Raw genomic sequence first — 18,113 nt, 5'->3', positions numbered from 1 at the left:
CAGATATTAAGTGTTTTGCCCCAATGTCATTTCTCTGCTGGGGTGGAAGTTGGCTTGTGCCTGGGAAGTAGTGGAGCAGTGGCAAGCAAGCCATTGCAAAGTCAAAGCAAAGCTGTGAGAGCAGTTGAGTGAGTAAAAAGATGAGTGATGGTGATTGAGAAGACAGAAAGAAAACACTCTGGTTTCTTTTTCAGCATTTCTGTGTCTTCAGAAGGAAAACATGATATTGCTGACACGTCAGAGGAGAGTGAAGTAAGTGCTGCCTGGTTCCTGTGTGTCCTTTGAGTACTGCACTGTAGTTGTTGGCAAAGAAACTTTTCATTTGCCCCTGACACCTGGATTTATCATAGAACCAGACAGGGCTGGAAGGGAGCACAAGGAGCAGCCAGTTCCAACCCCCTGCTATGCCCAGGGACACCCTACCCTAGAGCAGGCTGCACACAGCCTCAGCCAGCCTGGCCTCAAACACCTCCAGCCATGGGGCCTCAACCACCTCCCTGGGCAACCCAGTCCAGCCTCTCACCACTCTCATGCTCAGGAACTTCCTCCTCACCTCCAGCCTCACTCTCCCCACCTCCAGCTTTGCTCCATTCCCCCCACTCCTGCCACTCCCTCACAGCCTCAAAAGTCTCTCCCCAGCTTTTTTGGAGCCCCCTTCAGATGCTGGAAGGCCACAAGAAGATCTCCTGGGAGCCTCCTCTGCTCCAGCCTGCACAGCCCCAACTCTTTCAGTCTGTGCTCACAGCAGAGCTGCTGCAGCCTCTCAGCATCCTCCTGGCCCTGCTCTGGACACTCTCCAGCATCTCCACAGCCCTCTTGTCCCAGGGGCTCCAGAACTGGATGCAGGACTCCAGCTGGTGCCTAAAGTTCAAAATTTTCTTTCATGTAGTGGAAGAACTTCCTTGATACTCTCAAAGGGATTATCAGGCTGACAAGAGTGTTTGGAGCACAGTTCCTGTGAAATGGATCAGAGCCTTAAGCTGTGAGCCTTGGCCTGTTTGTGCTTTGTCCAATGCCTGAAGTTAAAAGCCTGTCTCCTGAACTGTGTTGGAAGCCTGTAAATGAAATGAATGGGCTTGATCTGTCAAAACAGGGCTGTGCTGGTGTCTGTAAGCTCACATCCCTCGAGTGTCCTGGTTACCCTTTCATCTTTGTGCTTTCTGCATCCAAAGCTGACAAACTTCCTTTTATTGCAGGCAAAAATAAACTAAGAAAGCTTCTTAGTGTCATGAGTCCTGCCTCATGTTCACCTCATTTCACTGATGGTTGCTCTTTGGCACTCTGAGAAACAAATACAGCTACTCCAAACATCTGAGTTTCTTGGAGCTAAAGACAATGAGAATTCTTGATCTTTCAGATGCTGGAAAATCCTAGCAGTGAATTCAAAGTAATAAATGGCATGGAAGAGATGGAACTATCTGCTGAAGGTCAAGGACTGGATATTGTCATGTTCAGTCCCGAGAAGGAGACTGGCACAGAGAATAACTTTCAGCCTGGAGAACCAAAAATACAACACACAGGTGTGTATCTGCTTAGAAAGGTTTGTGTGGTTGTGCTGGGGCTTTATCACAGACTCTAGTGGGGGGCTGGAAGTGACCTTATCTAGTCCAACTCCCTCCTCTAAAGCAGTGGGGTCACCCAGAGCAGGTTGCCCACTATCATCTCTGGGTGGGTTTGGAATGTCTCCAGAGAAGGAGACTCCACAACCTCTCTGGGCAGCCTGCTCCAGGGCTCCAGCACCTGCACAGCAAAGAAGTTTTTGCACGTTTTCAGATAGAACTTCCTGGGTTCCAGTTTGTGCCTACTGCTCCTTGTCCTGTCCACTGGACACCACTGGGAAGAGTCTGGCCCCATCCTCTTGACCCCAACCCCCTCTCAGGCTGCTCTTCTCCAGTCTGAACAGCCCCAGGTGTTGTTGGCCTTCCCTTCTCAAAGAGATGCTCCAGGCCCCTCAGCATCTTTGTAGCCTTTGCTGGACTCTCCAGTACTTGTCTGTCTGTTTTGAACTGGGGAGCTCAGAAGTGGATACAATACTCCAGAGGTGGCTTCATTGGGGTAGAGGGGAAGGAGAACTTCCCTCCTCCTGCTGGACATAGTCTTAGTGCACCCCAGGAAACTATTTGGCCTTCTTGGTCATTGCTGGCTTGTGGTAAACTTGTCCACTATGCCTCCCAGGTCCTTTCTCTGCAGAGCAGCTTTCCAGCTGGCCAGCCCCAACCAACAAGGTTATTCCTTGCCAGGTGCAGAACCCTGCACTTGTCTCTATTGAACCAAATTTTGATGATCATCTGAAACATTGCTCACTGAATTCACTGCCCTCACAGCTCAGTTAATCTGTGTGCCGTTAGCAAAGCCATCTTCATCTGGCATGACTTACAGGTGTGTCCATGTGTGCAAACACTGCCCATCAGACTGGCCTGTACAGCTTCCATGTGGAGGAGAAAAGCTCACGTAAAAGGCTTGGATTGGGAGCCAATAGAGTGGTTTGGGAGCTCTCACTAAGTGCAGAAAAGAAGAAGGTTTGGGCTTTGGCAGCATCAGGCTAAGGTATTTGGGTCCTTGTAATGAAAGAATGAAATCTTCTTGTTTTTCAGATGTTTCAGGTAGTGATTTGACAGCTGTTGGCAGAAACCCTTTTGATATGGTAAGCTGACCTTCAGATTTAGTTGACTTAAGACAACCTGCATGTTACAGTGCTGCTAACCTTTCCTGCAGTGTCAGCTGCTGCATGAAGGAAACTAAGCTGAGATGTCATCAAGCCAGTTCACATAACTTAGAATCACAGAGTAACTTACATAGAATAACTATGATTATAACTTAATCATAACTTAAAACCTGTGTCACAATTCCTGGCTCCTTGCTCAGGGTTTTACTCCTTACTGAATATGATGAGTGTAGACAAGTACAAGTGAAGACATCTGCAATGGAAAAATGTCTGATTCTTAACAGGTTGAGCCTTTAAATTCTATTTCTCACCTATCTCCTTGTATTTATTAACATAGTCAACTGGCCTGGCTTTTTCCTTCCCTTTTCCTCTTGTAGTTTCTCAGGTCTGTTCCACCTCTTCTTGCTGCTTTTCTAGCTTTGACTTTTAGAGCTGGAAGTAAGATTCAACAGGGAAAAGCAGGTGTGAAAAGCTTTCAAGTTGTTAGAAGAATTTGGGTTTAGAGTTTCCTTGGGCTCTCATGAAAAGTCCTCTTTCAAATATGGCTTAGTGCTTGAAATGGACCCTGCCTTGCCTTCTGATTTTATATTTGAACACAAGCTTGCAACATTTCTCTTAGGAAAATTGGTCTGTGATTTGGGTCCAGCTTTAGAGGCTCCAACCCTGGAAGCATTCAGGGACAGATTGGGTGGGGCCTTGAGCAACCTGGTTAGTAAGAGCTATCCCTGCTGATGGCAGGGGGCTGGAAGTACATCATAGAATGGTCTAGTTTGGAAGGCACCTCAAGGATCATCCAGCTCTAACCCCCTGCTGTAGGCAGGGACACCTCCCACTAGAACAGGTCACTCAAGGCCTCATCCAATCTGGCCTTGAACACCTCCAGGGAGGTTGTGGAGCACAGAAGCACCCAACGTGATCAAAGATCACGTTGGGTGCTTCTGTGCTCCACAACTTCCCTGAGCAACCTGTGCCAGTGTCTCACCACCCTCACTGGAAAGAACTTCCTCCTAACATCCAGTCTAAATCTCCCCTCTGCCAATTTAAACCCATTCCTCCTCGTCCTGTCATTACAAGAATTTGTCAATAGTCCCTCCCCAGCCTTCCTGTAGGCCCCCTTCAGATACTGGAAGGCCACTATAAGGTCTCCTCAAAGCCTCCTCTTCTCCTGTAAGGCCTCTTCCTACTCAAATCATGCTGTGATCCTGTGGCTGTTGCTTTGGAATGGTGTCATGTATAAGCAAGCCCATTTTAGTGTAGAATCATGGACTGGTTTGGGCTGGAAGAGAGCTCTTAACATCTTCTAATCCAACCCCACTGCAGTCAGCAGAGCCCTCAAGTTGCTCACAGCCCAAAACAACCTGACCTGGAATGTTTCCAGGGATGGGGCATCTGCCACCTGTCTGGGTCAGTGTTTAAATTTACCCTAGTTTAGTTTAAACCAATCACCCCTTGGACTGTCACAACAGACTCTGCTGAAAAGTATGTCCCCAGCTTTCTGACTGGCCTCTCTAATTGCCAACAGGCCACCAGAAGGTCTCCCAGGAGCTTTCTCTTCTTCAGGCTGAGTCACCCCAACTGCCTCAGCACTTAGTGCATTTACTGAAGTGCTGCAGACTTCAGCTCTGCCTGATGAGTGCTTTGCTTATTCTAAAGCTGTGATGTGTCCACAGTGCCAAGGGAGAGGCAAGAATTCCCTGCCTCTGTTCTCTTGCCAGAAGCATTTCCCTGCTGGTTTTGTCCCTCAGTGTTACAGTCACCTCTCCATTAGGCATTGCACCTCACATCCTCGAGCCAGCCAGTAATTCTTGTTGGTCTGGTGGCTGTACAGATGGCATCAGAGAAAATGCCATTTGCTGTTAGCTTGTCTTGTGTGTCACTGCAGTGGTGTTTTGCAGAGCAGGTAACTGTCTCCAAGACTCACCTCAAACTCTGCTTTCTCCCACAGCCCATGCTGGATGCTGAGCTCCCCTTCACACCAGTCAAGAGCAAAGCCCAGAGGTTTGCAGCCACTGAAACATTCAGTGACCTCATTGTATTTTCTCCTGTTTCCCACTCTGAGCAAAAATGAAAAGTGACTTGGACTGCAGAATGTGTAAATTGTATTAACCCAAAACCCCACAGTGGCTATCTGGAATGCAAACTGTTACCCTCCAACTATGTCCTGGGTGGACAAACACCTGTAGTATTTTTGTGGTCAGTCTTAGATTGTTACAACACACTTCACTACAGTACAGTTGTTGTGCACTGCACACTAGCAGCAGGATCTTTGCTGGTTAGACCTCCTGTGTCCATGCTTTGCACATTGCAATTGCAAGGCAAAATGGTTTTATTTTTGTATATTTTTTTATCTATTTCATTTTTACTCCAACTTGTAAAACAAACTTCAAGCTTTTCTGTCCTGACCTTGCTTCCTTTTACCAGACTAGCTATACCTGTGCCCTAATTCTGATGTGTTGTGGGGGGAACCTTCTGAGTGTGAGATTCAGCTCATTGCTTCTCCCAAACCACTGTTGCTGCTGTGGGGTACTGGTGCACCATAAGCTCCAGTATTCTGTGCAGCAGCAGCTGTGTCAGGAGTTGACATGACTAATTCCTTCCTGGTGTTTAACAACCACTTGGTTTGAGGTAGTAAAAACTAGATCAGAACAAAGATTGCAGAGTCAGAGCATATGTTTTTCCTGGCAGTGTGTTAAAACAGGCACTGATTGTTCATCCCTTCAAGGACACAGCTTTCCACTGAGCATCTGAAGTATCCTGAAGCCAAACTGTTCTCTTTTTGCTTTTTCATGTGAAAGTCTCTTAACCTCTTTCTCTTAAACCCTTGGAGCCTGTTCCTGTGTCTTGTTCTTCATGCAGTCTCTTATCCAGACTGTAATCCATGCAGTTACAGATACTCTGAGTAGTAGCATTGGAGTACCTCCAGTTGCCATGATTTTAACAAATACTTTCTTGTCAGAGTGACCTTAATGTAACATCCACATTCTTCCCTGGGCTTTGTTTTTAAACCAAGCAGAGGTACTTCAGCTCCCCCAGCAGAAAGCATTTGCCACCACATCTGAGATTGGGAGGGGAAAAAAAAACAACCTTAAGTTTTAACCTGGGAGCTGTGTACTGATTATACTGAAATAAAGAAATGGAGAAAGCTGATGTGAGATGGGTGTGTGGTGCTGGAATCAACTCTTCTCTTTGTGAAACTCTGCTCCTAGGGCTAGCTTAAATAAAGAGCTCTTACCGACCTCCCTGCTCTGCTCAGGCATCAAGTCTGTGCACTGAAGAGTGGGGACAAAGGATTTCTGACATCCAACATAGACAGCAGCTGCTCTTAGCCACGTGCTGGCCCAGGTCACTGCCTCTGCTGGGAATGTCAGCACTTAGAAAGGCCAAGTCACAACGATTTGAAGTACTAATGAAGTTACAGAAGAGCACAGGACCCATCAGAGATGCTGAAGAAGCTCAGCAGCAGTTCTGGCACTGCTCTTGTTTTGCAGAGAGGAATGGGGCACTGACTCACAGCCAAGGGAGCACTCTCTAACTAGTCTGACTCATGAGGTGAGTGTGCCAATATACTTCCCCACCCTTAAAACTGCTCTTGACTCATGCAGAAGTGATGAGGGTAGGGAAGCAAAAGGCTTGTGACCCACTCCAGGCAGTGCATAATGCTTATCTAAAAGAGGTCTCCTTGGGGAGTGAGGAGTGCTCAGGACAGACAGTGCCAGGCCATTGAATCAGTTCTGGAAGTGGAGGGGGAAATTTAACCATGGTCGAGGAGAGAGAGATTTTTCTTCCTCCTGGCTTTAGGAGTCTTCCCCATTTTGCAGTGTTTCTACATGGCCAGCTTCAGGGAATTACAAAGACCATATTCAGAGCCTGACCTGCAGCTCCTGCCTGGGGGGAAGGAGTCCTTTGCTGTGCTGTTTATTTCTTTCTTGCTAAAGGAACCCAAACTGAAAATAAGAGCTGCTGCTTGCTGCCTGGCAACTGTTGGGGTGGGGACTGCTGCCCTGGGTTGCAGAACCAGCAGTGGTATTTCACAGGCTGCTTCCCTAAGTCTTCCTCTCCCTACAACCAAACAGCTCCCAGTTGTGATCCTCTGTCAGAGAGATTCCCTGTCTCTACAGTGAGAATTCAGCTGCATCCACATTTTAACTTCCTGGAAGATCAGAGAGTCTTTTGGTTGGAAAAGATCTTTAAGAGCATCAAGTCCAGTTGCTGACCTGACACTGCCCAATCTGCTGCTAAACCATGGCCCTTAGCACCACAGCTGCATGGCTTCTAAATACCTCCATGGAAGATTCAACCACTTCTTTGGGCAGCCTGTTCCAAGGTCTGACAACCCTTCAGTGATGCATTTTCTTCTAACATCCAGCCTAAGCCTCCTCTGGTGCAACTGGAGGCCATTTCCTCTTGTCTTATTACTTGGGAGATAAAACTGATCCCCACCTTGTTCCAACCTCCTTTCAGGGAGTTGTAGAGGACCTCAGCTTCTCTCCAGGCTAAACAGCCCCAGTTTGCTCAGCTGCTCCTCAGACTTGTAGTTTGCCATTGGAATGGGCTGCCCAGGGAGGTGGTGGAGTCTGTGTGGCTGGAGGTGTTGAAGCCAAGCCTGGCTGGGGCACTTAGTGCCATGGTCTGGTTGGTTGGGCAGGGCTGGGTGCTAGGCTGGACTGGATGAACTTGGAGCTCTCTTCCAACCTGGTTGTTTCTATGATTCCAGACCCTTCACCAGCTTCACTGCCCTGCTTTGACCCCACTCCAGCAACTCACTATTCTCCTTGTAGTGAAGGCCCCAAAAGTGAGGGCAGTACTAAAGGTGTGGCCTCACCTCTCCAGGCTGATCTGGCCCAGTTCTCTGGGCTGCTCTGTTACGTTGTCTGAGCTGATGGTGAACCAAAGGTCACTTGTGAAAGTGTGGTTTATTACTGCAAGAGAGTCATGTCAAAAGGCACTTCTGTTACAGCCAGAGCAGGAGCACAAAGCTTACACTGCAGCTCCAGCAGCAGCCTTAGATCATGGTGGGCATGACGCTGGTGAGGGTGACGTCCCCAGCGATGCAGAGCTTGGTGACCTCGTTCAGCCTCTTCTCACGGAAGTTGTACTGCAGCAGGTGAGCATCATCCACTGCCACCTTGAAGTGATCCACCTCACAAAGGATCTGGAGCTGAAAGAAAACCCCCACCCAGCCCCAAAGGTTAGCTCTAGGATGAATCACAGAATCAGTCAGGGTTGGAAGGGACCACAGGGATCATCTAGTTGCAACCCCCCCCCCCACTACCATGGGCAGGGACACCTCACACTCGATCAGGTTGCCCAGAGCCTCATCCAGCCAGGCCTTAAACACCTCCAGGGATAAGGCTTCCACTACTGCTCTGCATAACCCATTCCAGGGTCTCACCACCCTCATGGTGAAGAACTTCTTCCTAAAAATGCAGTCTGAATCTCCCTATTTCCAGCTTTGTTCCATTCTCCCCAGTCCTGGCAGCCTCAAAAGTCCCTCCCTGCTTTCTTCTAAGTCCCCTTAAAGTGCTGAAAGGCCACAACAAGGTCACCTCAGAGCCTTCTATCCAAACTGAACAGCCCCAACTCCCTCAGTCTTTCCTCACAGCAGAGCTGCTGCAGCCCTCTAAGCATCTTCGTGGCCCTTCTCTGGACACACTCCAGCTCATCTAATAGGGGCTCCAGAGCTGGGTGCTGGGGTCTCACCAGTGCAGAATAGAGGGAGATAATCACTTGCCTCACCCTGTTGCCCACATTGCTCTTGCTGCAGCCTAAGCCTCTGATTGCTCTCTGGGCTGCAAGTGCACACTTGACAGTTCATACTGAGCTCCTCCTCCAGCAGCACCCCCAAGTCCCTGTCCTCAGGGCTGCTCTCCAGCCACTCACTGCCCAGCCTGCATTGGTGCTTGGTTCTGCCTCAACAAAGCTGCAGGTTTGACCCCTGGACTCGAGCAGTCTGGCACTGACTAATGTCTGCTTCCAGCTGAACCCAGCCCAGAGGCATGTGGAGAAGCTGGTGCAGCAACTCCAAGCTGCAGGAACACTGGTGACCTTTGCCTCCCCCAAAGCCCAGCTGTACTTCTCCTTCAGGGCTGGCCCACGGTTTATGGCTCCTCATGCCTATGAGAGTGCTATGAGGAAGCAGTGGGAGCTGTGCTTGCAGAAGCAGCAGCTTGTGCAGAGAGCTTGGCTGCTAACGGGGAAACTGCTGTACAGAACCTTGCCAGCAGCTGCTGCAGAGCAACAGTGCAAGGAAGGAGGAGTTAATAAAGGGGAATAACACAAGTGGGAAGAAGTTACACCCTGGACACCTTCACCTGCAGGAAGGGCAGGTCCTGCCTCACCAACCTGATCTCCTTTTATCATCAGCTTCCTGCCTGGTGCATGTGGGGCAGGCTGTGGATGGAGTCTGCCTGGACTGCAGCAAAGCCTTTGACAGTGTCTGCCACAAGCAGCTCCTGGCACAGCTGGCAGCTCCTGGCTTGGACAGATTCACTCTGATAGGGGTCAAGAACTGGCTGGAGGGCAGAGCCCAGAGAGTGCAGGTGAATGGTGCCACAGCTGGTTGGCAGCTGGCACCAGTGGTGTGCCCCAGGGGTCAGTGCTGGGCCCAGTCCTGTTCAGTATCTTTAGTGATTATCTGGAGCAGGGGATTGAGTCCAGCATCAGGAAGTTTGGAGATGATACCAAGCTAGGAGCAGCTGTGGAGTTGTTGGAGGGTAGGAGAGCCCTGCAGAGGGACCTGGCCAGGCTGGATGGGTGGGCAGAGGCCAATGGGATGAGACTGAACACAGTATCACAGTATCACCAAGGTTGGAAGAGACCTCACAGATCATCAAGTCCAACCCTTTACCACAGAGCTCAAGGCTAGACCATGGCACCAAGTGCCACATCCAACCTTGCCTTGAACTGCCCCAGGGACGGCGACTCCACCACCTCCCCAGGCAGCCCATTCCAGGGTTCTGCACTTTGGCCACAACAACCCCAAGCAGCACTTGGGGCTGGGGCCAGAGTGGCTGAGAGCAGGCAGGCAGAGAGGGAGCTGGGGGTGCTGGGAGAGAGGAGCTGAAGCTGAGGCAACAGTGCCCAGGTGGGCAGCAGAGCCAATGGCATCCTGGGCTGGCTCAGGAGCAGTGTGGGCAGCAGGACAAGGGAGGTTCTTCTGCCCCTGTGCTCAGCACTGCTCAGGCCACCTCTGGAGTGCTGTGTCCAGTTCTGGGCTGCTCAGTTCAAGAGAGATGTTGAGGTGCTGGAAGGTGTTTGGAGAAGGGCAGCAAGGCTGGGGAGGGGTCTGGAGTGCCATCCAGGCTTGGCTTCAACACCTCCAGCCACACAGACTCCACCACCTCCCTGGGCAGCCCATTCCAATGCCAATCACTCTCTCTGACAACAACTTCCTAACAACATCCAGCCTAGACCTCCCCTGGCACAACTCCAGACTGTGTCCCCTTGTTCTGGTGCTGCTTGCCTGGCAGCAGAGCCCAACCCCACCTGGCTACAGCCTCCCTGCAGGCAGCTGCAGGCAGCAATGAGGTCTGCCCTGAGCCTCCTCTGCTGCAGGCTGCACACCCCCAGCTCCCTCAGCCTCTCCTCACAGGGCTCTGCTCCAGGACCCTCCCCAGCCTTGCTGCCCTTCTCCAAACACCTTCCAGCACCTCAACATCTCTCTTGAACTGATGACACCACTGAAATGACACTGGCACGTTCTTGGCAGCCACCCTTCAGATACTTAGAGACATGAGTATGAGCTCCTCTCAGTCTTCTCCACACTGAGCAGCTCCAGGTCACAGGGTCCCAGGCTCACAGGATGGTTGGGAGGGACCCCCCATGGGGGGGGAGATCATGCCAGAGCAGGAGCACACAATCTACCTCAGGGCACACAGGAACACACCCAGACAGGCCTTGACAGACTCCAGAGAAGGAGACTCCACAGCCTCTCTGGGCAGCCTGTGCCAGGGCTCCCAGCCTTTCCTCACCAGACAGTGTTCCTGTCCCTTAGGCATCCTTGTAGCCTCTGTTGGGCACTTCCTAGCGTATCCCAGTGACTCTTCAACTGGGAGACCCAGAACTCAACACAACACTCCACATGAGGCCCCACCAGGGCAGAGCAGTTGGAGGAGAACCTTCCCTGCCCTTCTGGCCACACTTGGTTAATGCCCTGGGTTGGGCTCCTTGGCCAGAAGGACACTGCTGTCCCACGGGCAGCTTACTGTACACCTCACAGCCAGGTTTGTTGCAGGGCCCTGCCCAACCCCCCCTACCCAGCACATGGTTGGCTCTTTGAGACTGAGTTTTGGGGGCTTCTTTGTTACCTTGAAGGGTTTTCCAGCTTCAAATGGGAACCTGGGAGCTGTCCTCTCCTCCTGGCCCCAGTTACCCTGGAACAGGGAGTTGCAGACGATGACTTTCCTCCTGTCCTCCTTGAAGCGGGGGTTGAAGTGGAAGGCAATGTCATTCCCTCTCTTGAAATCCACGGAGAACCTGCCAAGACAGGACTGCATCTGCTGCTTGTTCCACCAGAGGGAGGGTGGTGTCATCTGCCTGCACCTGAGCAGAGCCTTTGGCACTGTCCTGCACCACATCCTGGTCCCCAAGCTGGTGGCACAGGGGTTTGAGGGGTGCAGCACTGGATGGATAGAGAACTGGCTTGATGGCTGCACCCAGAGAGTGGCTGCCAATGGCTCCATGGCCAAGTGCAGGCAGTGACAAGCAGAGTCCCTCAGGGGTCATTCCTGGCACCAGTCTTGTTCAACATCTTTGTGGGTGCCATGGACAGAGGCACTGAGTGCAGCCTCAGCAGGTTTGCTGCCCACACCAAGCTGTGTGGTGCAGCAGCCAGGCTGGAGGGCAGGGATCCATCCAGAGGCACTGCACAGGCTGCAGAGGTGGGCACAAGCCAAGCTCAGGAGGGTCAACAAGAGCAAGGGCAAGGTCCTGCAGCTGGGTGGAGGCAATGCCAAGCACCAATGCAGGCTGGGCAGTGAGTGGCTGGAGAGCAGCCCTGAGGAGAGGGACTTGGGGGTGCTGCTGGAGGAGAAACTCAGCAGGAGCCAGCAGTGTGCACTTGCAGCCCAGAAAGCCAAGCAGAGCCTGGGCTGCAGCAGCAGCAGTGTGGCCAGCAGGGCCAGGGAGGGGATTCTCCCCCTCTGCTGTGCTCTGCTGAGACCCCACCTGGAGTCCTGCATCCAGCTCTGGAGCCCCTGGGACAAGAGGGCTGTGGAGATGCTGGAGAGTGTCCAGAGCAGGGCCAGGAGGATGCTCAGAGGGCTGCAGCAGCTCTGCTGTGAGCACAGACTGAAAGAGTTGGGGCTGTGCAGGCTGGAGCAGAGGAGGCTCCCAGGGGACCTTCTTGTGGCCTTCCAGGATCTGAAGGGGGCTACAAAAAAGCTGGGGAGGGACTTTTGAGGCTGTGAGGGAGTGCCAGGAGTGGGGGGAATGGAGCAAAGCTGGAGGTGGGGAGAGTGAGGCTGGAGGTGAGGAGGAAGTTCCTGAGCATGAGAGTGGTGAGAGGCTGGCATGGGTTGCCCAGGGAGGTGGTTGAGGCCCCATGGCTGGAGGTGTTTGAGGCCAGGCTGGCTGAGGCTGTGTGCAGCCTGCTCTAGGGTAGGGTGTCCCTGGGCATGGCAGGGGGGTTGGAACTGGCTGCTCCTTGTGGTCCCTTCCAACCCTGACTGATTCTGTGGTTCTGTGAAAGCCTCAGGCTCTGGCCCAGGGCTTGCCAAATGTGGCAGCAAGTGGGCAGGAAGGAGCCACAGGCCCTAATGGACACTCATAGGCTCAGCAAGGCTGCAAAAGACCTCTCAGATCCTCAGGTCCATCCCAGCGCTGCAGTGCCACTACACCACCCCCTCCCTCGAGAGGGCACTTGCACACTGACTGTGTGTAACAGCTGATTTGGCACCAGGCAGCTGCTCCTCAGGAATGGAAAGCAAGTTCCAGCCTCCCTGGAGCTGGAGCTCCCCCTCAGAGCTGGACACACACAGTACCTGTTAGGGTTGGGGCTGACAGTCCCTGTGATGGTTAGCAGCATCCGAGGGATGAGTCCTGCCTGCAGGGGCATCTCGAAGGGCACTTTCTGGGAGGCAAGAGGGAGTTGGTGTTAGCAGAAAACCATGTCCAAAGCCCAGTGCTCAGGCATGGGCTGGCTCTCAGTATGGCAACACAGCAAGGCAGCCCTGGGGCACGGTGGCAATTCATGCCAGCCTCTCTGGAGGCAGCCAACCCCAGCTCCCTCCCGTGGCCATGCAGTGAAGGCACAGAAACCCTTACAAACACGATGGAGCTGTTACCATGGGAGCAGCTGGTCCACCCTGCGGAGGATGTGGCCCGAGTCCAGGGCCACTGGGTGGTTGTCCTGGAGCAGGATATGGCCCTGGTCCTGCTGGTGCTCCAGGGAACGCTCCGGGTGCTCCTGGATACAGTCCATGTCCTGCTGGTCCTCCTGGATAGGCTCCTGGTGCTGCAGGGAATGCTCCAGGTGCTCCAGGATACGGCCCCGGGGGGGGAGCATAGCCTGGGAATGCCCCAGGAGCTGGAGGCTGGCTCCCCCAGGAGGGCCAGCCGTGGGGTGGGGGCGCAGAGGGGTTCGGGTTGCTGCCGGGGGCCAAGGCATCGGATAACTGGGGACAGAGGGGAGAAGAGGAGGGTTAGGAGGGTGACACTGATCCTGGGCTTAGGCTGAGCCCCCACAAGGCCCTGAGGGTGCTGATCAACAGCTGGCTGAAGAGCACAGAATCACAGCAGCAGTCAGGTTGGAAAAGACCTTTGAGCCCATCAAGCCCAATCCATTACCCAACATTATCCAAGCAACTCAATCACAGCAGCAAGTACCACAGCCAGGCTTGGTTTAGACACCTCCAGGGATGGCAACTCCACCACCTCCCTGGGCAGCCCCTGCCAGTGCCAACCACTCTCTCTGCCAACAACTTCCTCCTAACATCCAGCCTAGACCTGCCCTGGCACAGCTTGAGGCTGTGTCCCCTTCTTCTGTTGCTGCTTGCTTGAGAGGAGACCAACCCCATCTGGTCACAACCTTCTTTCAGGTAGTTGTAGACCATGATAAGGCCCCCCCGAGCCAGTGTGTGCCCAGCTGGCCAAGAAGGCAAACAGCATCCTGGCTCAGACCAGCAAGTGTCACCAGCAGGAGCAGGGCAGTGATTGTCTCCCTGTACTCAGCACTGCTGAGACCACACCTTGAGGGCTGGGGTCAGTTTTGGGACTCTCTCTACAAGGACAGTGAGCTGCTGGAGGGTGTCCAGAGAAGGGCAACAAAGCTGCTGAAGGGTCTAGAGAAGAAACCTTGTGAGGAGTGGCTAAGGAGCTGTGGCTGTTTAGTCTGGAGGAGACTGAAGTGAGACTTACTCATTCACTACAACTACCTGAAAGGAGGCTGGAGGAGAGGCTGGGGGTGTGCAGCCTGCAGCAGAGGAGGCTCAGGGCAGAGCTCATTGCTGTCTGCAGCTGCCTGCAGGGAGGCTGTAGCCAGGTGGGGTTGGGCTCTGCTGCCAGGCAAGCAGCAACAGAACAAGGGGACACAGTCTCAAGCTGTGCCAGGGCAGGTCTAGGCTGGATGTTGTTAGGAAGTTGTTGTCAGAGAGAGTGATTGGCATTGGAATGGCTGCCCAGGGAGGTGGTGGAGTCTCTGTGCCTGGAGGTGTTGAAGCCAAGCCTGGCTGGGGCACTTAGTGCCATGGTCTGGTTGGTTGGCCAGGGCTGGGTGCCAGGTTGGGCTGGCTGAGCTTGGAGCTCTCTTCCAGCCTGGCTGATTCTGTGATGCTATGAACATTCTTCACCAAAACATTTGCCCAGCCTTGAAACAAGCTGCACAGGGAAGAGGCTGAGCCACCATGCATGGAGGTATTTGAAAGCTGCTTAGCCAAGGTGCTGAGGGACAGGGTTTAGGACCAGACTTGGTAGTGTTAGATCAATGCCTGGACCTGGTGACCTTAAAGGCTCTATCAGCTCCCAGCTTCTGTAGCCAAGGGCACACACTGAGGACACCTCCCAGCAGCAGAGAGGGATGGAGGATGCCTGGGGTGAGGCTGCCAAAGAGCCAGTTCAGTGCTGATGTAACTGGAGTGGATGTGGGGACTTAGGTTAGCAAAGACACATTCCCTCCCCACCAAAGAGCCCTGCCTCAAGGCAAGGTGACCTCCACAGCCCCCACCTGGCTTTGATGAAGTCCATACTTACAGAGAATCCGTCTGACATTCCTCCTGCAGCAGAAAGACAAAGGACACCAAGGTCACTGTCAGCACACACCCACAAATGGAGAGCTTTGAGAGGAGCTGCAGCTGATAGCAGCAGCAGGATGGAGGTTGTTAAATCTGTGTCACCTACCTGCCAGGCAGAGCTCTGGGGCAGCCAAACGAACCCTTGCCTGGTACCTGTGGGAGAAATCAAAGGTCACCAACAGGAGGAGCCTCTTGGGCACTGAGTGCAGCCTCAGCAGGTTTGCTGCCCACACCAAGCTGTGTGGTGCAGCAGCCAGGCTGGAGGGCAGGGATCCATCCAGAGGCACCTGGGCAGGCTGCAGAGGTGGGCACAAGCCAAGCTCAGGAGGGGCAACAAGACCAAGGGCAAGGTCCTGCAGCTGGGTGGAGGCAATGCCAAGCACAATGCCAGGCTGGGCAGTGAGTGGCTGGAGAGCAGCCCTGAGGAGAGGGACTTGGGGGTGCTGCTGGAGGAGAAGCCCAAGAGGAGCCAGCAGTGTGCACTTGCAGCCCAGAAAGCCAAGCAGAGCCTGGGCTGCAGCAGCAGCAGTGTGGCCAGCAGGGCCAGGGAGGAGATTCTCCTCCTCTGCTGTGCTCTGCTGAGACCCCACCTGGAGTCCTGCATCCAGCTCTGGAGCCCCTGGGACAAGAGGGCTGTGGAGATGCTGGAGAGTGTCCAGAGCAGGGCCAGGAGGATGCTGAGAGGCTGCAGCAGCTCTGCTGTGAGCACAGCCTGAAAGAGTTGGGGCTGTGCAGGCTGGAGCAGAGGAGGCTCCCAGGAGACCTTCTTGTGGCCTTCCAGCATCTGAAGGGGGCTACAAAAAAGCTGGGGAGGGACTTTTGAGGCTGTGAGGGAGTGGCAGGAGTGGGGGGAATGGAGCAAAGCTGGAGGTGGGGAGAGTGAGGCTGGATATGAGGAGGAAGTTCCTGAGCATGAGAGTGGTGAGAGGCTGGACTGGGTTGCCCAGGGAGGTGGTTGAGGCCCCATGGCTGGAGGTGTTTGAGGCCAGGCTGGCTGAGGCTGTGTGCAGCCTGCTCTAGGGTAGGGTGTCCCTGGGCATGGCAGGGGGGTTGGCACTGGCTGCTCCTTGTGGTCCTTTCCCACCCTGACTGATTCTGTGATTCTGATATCCAGTGAAAACTCAGTCTCTGTGCCAAGAAGTGATGCCACCAAGCTCAGAGCCTGGAGGTTGCCCTGTCCTCCTTCTGTCTCTTCAGCATTGTAGGTCTGGGAGCCACAGCACAGTTTGGATTGGCAGGGACCTTTAAAGGTCCTCTAGTCCCTCTCCCTTGCGGTCAGCAGGGACACCCCCAACTAGATCAGCATGTTCAGACCCCCATCAACCTGATGTTGGCTGTCTCCAAGGCTGGGGGCTCTACCAGCTGCCTGGGCAACCTGTTCCAGTGCTCAACAGCATCCTAGCAAAGCACTCCACAACAGCTCCAGCAGGTGATTTGCTTTCTGCTGGGCCCCTGGCAGCTCTGCCCTCCAGCAGTGCCTCAAAGAGTGTATTGCTGACACCACTTGGACTGTTCAGATGCAACTTGCTCGATCTCCACTCCCTGAGCTCTCACCGACCTGGCGAGGACGGTCTGCGGCGAACACCCCAGGGAGACCTCCTGCGAAGCACCCCACGAGTCTCCCACTCGCCCCAGGCAAGCCCCAGACGTTCTCCTCCCCTCGGCTCCACTCCTGCAGCCATTTTCCGGGCTGTGCTCCTGGCTGCCTTCATTCGTTCCCCGTCCCACGGTCACCCGCAGCGCTCCCTGCAGCCGCCGAGAGCGCTCCCCGCCAGCGGCGGGCACTGGCGGCAGCTGCCCCGGGGCGCGTCCCGGCTCCCGCCCCCACGCACGGCAGGGCAGACACAGCCTCTGCACAGCAGTGCACGCCGTACTGCTGCTGCTGCTGCTGCCCTGCTCCCACCCGGGACCCCCGCGGGGGGCATCTGCTCACCGAGCGCTGCGCCGGCTCCCGCTTCTCGGCGGCGGAGCTGCGACCCCACCGCTGCTGGGCGGCCTGGACCCGGCGGCGAGGACCCGACGGGGCGGGGATGGGGCGGGGGGAGCGGCTGCGGCACAGCAACCTCCTCCCCTTCCCCCGCACGGCCTGGGGACACCACCCACAGGCTAACCTGCAGCTGCTCAGCTTTCCTGTCCCAGGTCAGTCGATCTCCACGCGTCAGAGGCTTTCACTCCCTCCCAGAGCCGCAGCAGACGCAAATAGGCGTTTGCGTTTGGAACGCTTCCTGCTGGTGGTTCTGCTTCGGCTGGAGAGCTGCCGAGGGAGAAAACAGGAGCAAAAAAAGGAAAAATGGGGGGGGGGGGGGGGAAGGGGAAAAAAAGAAATCAAAAGAAAACATTTTTAAAAAGAGAAAAAAAGGAAAAAAGGGGGGGGGGAAGGGGGAAAGAGAAAAAAAAGGGAAAAAGGAGAGAAAAGAAAAAAAGAAAAGGAAAAAAAAAGAAAAGAGAAAAGAAAAGAAAAAAGAGAAGGAAAAAAGAAAGAAAAGAAAAGAGAAGAGAAGAGAAGAGAAGAGAAGAGAAGAGAAGAGAAGAGAAGAGAAGAGAAGAGAAGAGAAGAGAAGAGAAGAGAAGAGAGAAGAGAAGAGAAGAGAGAAGGGGGAAAGAAAAAAAAAGACAAAAAAGATAAAAGAAAAAAGGAAAAAAGAAAAAAAGGGGGAAAAAAAGGAAGAGAAAAAAATGAAAAAGGAAAAAGGGGAAAAGAAAAAAAAAGGGAAAGGAAAAAATGAAAAAAGGAAAAAAGAAAAAAGGGAAAATAAAATGGAAAAAAGAAAAAAGGGAAAATTAAATGGAAAAAAGAAAAAAGGGGGGGAAAGGGAAAAAAAAGAAAAGAAAAAAGGGGGGAAAGGAAAAAAGAAAAAGAAAAGGGGGGAAGAAAAAATTTTTAAAAAGAAAAAATAAAAAAGGGGGAAAAAAGAAAAATAAAAAAGGGAGGAAAAGGGAGAAAATAAAGAAAATAGAAAAAAAAAACAACCCCAAAACCAAAACCTTTGCTTTCTACCTGGGGCACTGAGGCCCCTTGGAGGCTGGGGCTGGAGAGCTCTTAGTAGCAGCTGTAATTTCAACCAGTGCAATTTAGCTGTGGGTTGAGGGTGAGCTCTCTCCTGCTTTCTCCATGGGCTCCGTGGTTTAAAGCAATAGGTAGGAATAAAAAGATGTCTTTTCACCCTGAAACTCTGGTCTGCTGCAGCAGGAGGCAGCTGATACAAGGGGGAGAAAAGGCT

General features: G+C 53.2%; 2 protein-coding genes across 3 annotated transcripts in view; one reads left to right on the top strand and one right to left on the bottom strand.

The window, feature by feature from the left end:
* Nucleotides 1-5,812, top strand: part of DLGAP5 (DLG associated protein 5) — a 46,304-nt gene extending 40,492 nt beyond the window's left edge. For both annotated transcript variants that reach the window (XM_064147216.1, XM_064147130.1), the window contains exons 16-19: nt 195-252; nt 1,358-1,520; nt 2,595-2,644; nt 4,611-5,812. In XM_064147216.1, the coding sequence (XP_064003286.1) occupies nt 195-252; nt 1,358-1,520; nt 2,595-2,644; nt 4,611-4,733 (394 nt within the window). In that variant the 3' untranslated portion in view covers nt 4,734-5,812. The remainder of the gene's footprint in view (nt 1-194; nt 253-1,357; nt 1,521-2,594; nt 2,645-4,610) is intronic.
* Nucleotides 5,813-7,559: 1,747 nt separating this feature from the next.
* Nucleotides 7,560-16,956, bottom strand: LGALS3 (galectin 3). Its single transcript, XM_064152651.1, has 7 exons — nt 16,826-16,956; nt 14,999-15,045; nt 14,852-14,874; nt 12,949-13,278; nt 12,646-12,734; nt 10,972-11,140; nt 7,560-7,823 (listed from the first exon to the last, which is right to left on the bottom strand). Exons 3-7 carry the CDS (start codon nt 14,867-14,869, stop codon nt 7,668-7,670), a joined length of 762 nt encoding a protein of 253 aa, XP_064008721.1. The 5' UTR covers nt 14,870-14,874; nt 14,999-15,045; nt 16,826-16,956; the 3' UTR covers nt 7,560-7,667.
* Between the last annotated feature and the right edge of the window lie 1,157 nt (nt 16,957-18,113).

Source organism: Pogoniulus pusillus, chromosome 1 (genome assembly GCF_015220805.1).
Source record: "Pogoniulus pusillus isolate bPogPus1 chromosome 1, bPogPus1.pri, whole genome shotgun sequence".
Classification (NCBI taxonomy): Eukaryota; Metazoa; Chordata; class Aves; order Piciformes; family Lybiidae; genus Pogoniulus; species Pogoniulus pusillus.
This window is presented reverse-complemented; position numbering and strand designations above follow the sequence as displayed.

What these genes read in the sequence shown, in the direction of transcription:
- LGALS3 (XM_064152651.1), bottom strand. An exon ending in GTGGACCAGCTGCTCCCATG is followed by an intron (nt 12,735 to 12,948) that starts GTAACAGCTCCA and finishes CTTGCCTCCCAG; the next exon opens with AAAGTGCCCTTCGAGATGCC. An exon ending in AAGCTGGAAAACCCTTCAAG is followed by an intron (nt 7,824 to 10,971) that starts GTAACAAAGAAG and finishes GTTTTCTTTCAG; the next exon opens with CTCCAGATCCTTTGTGAGGT.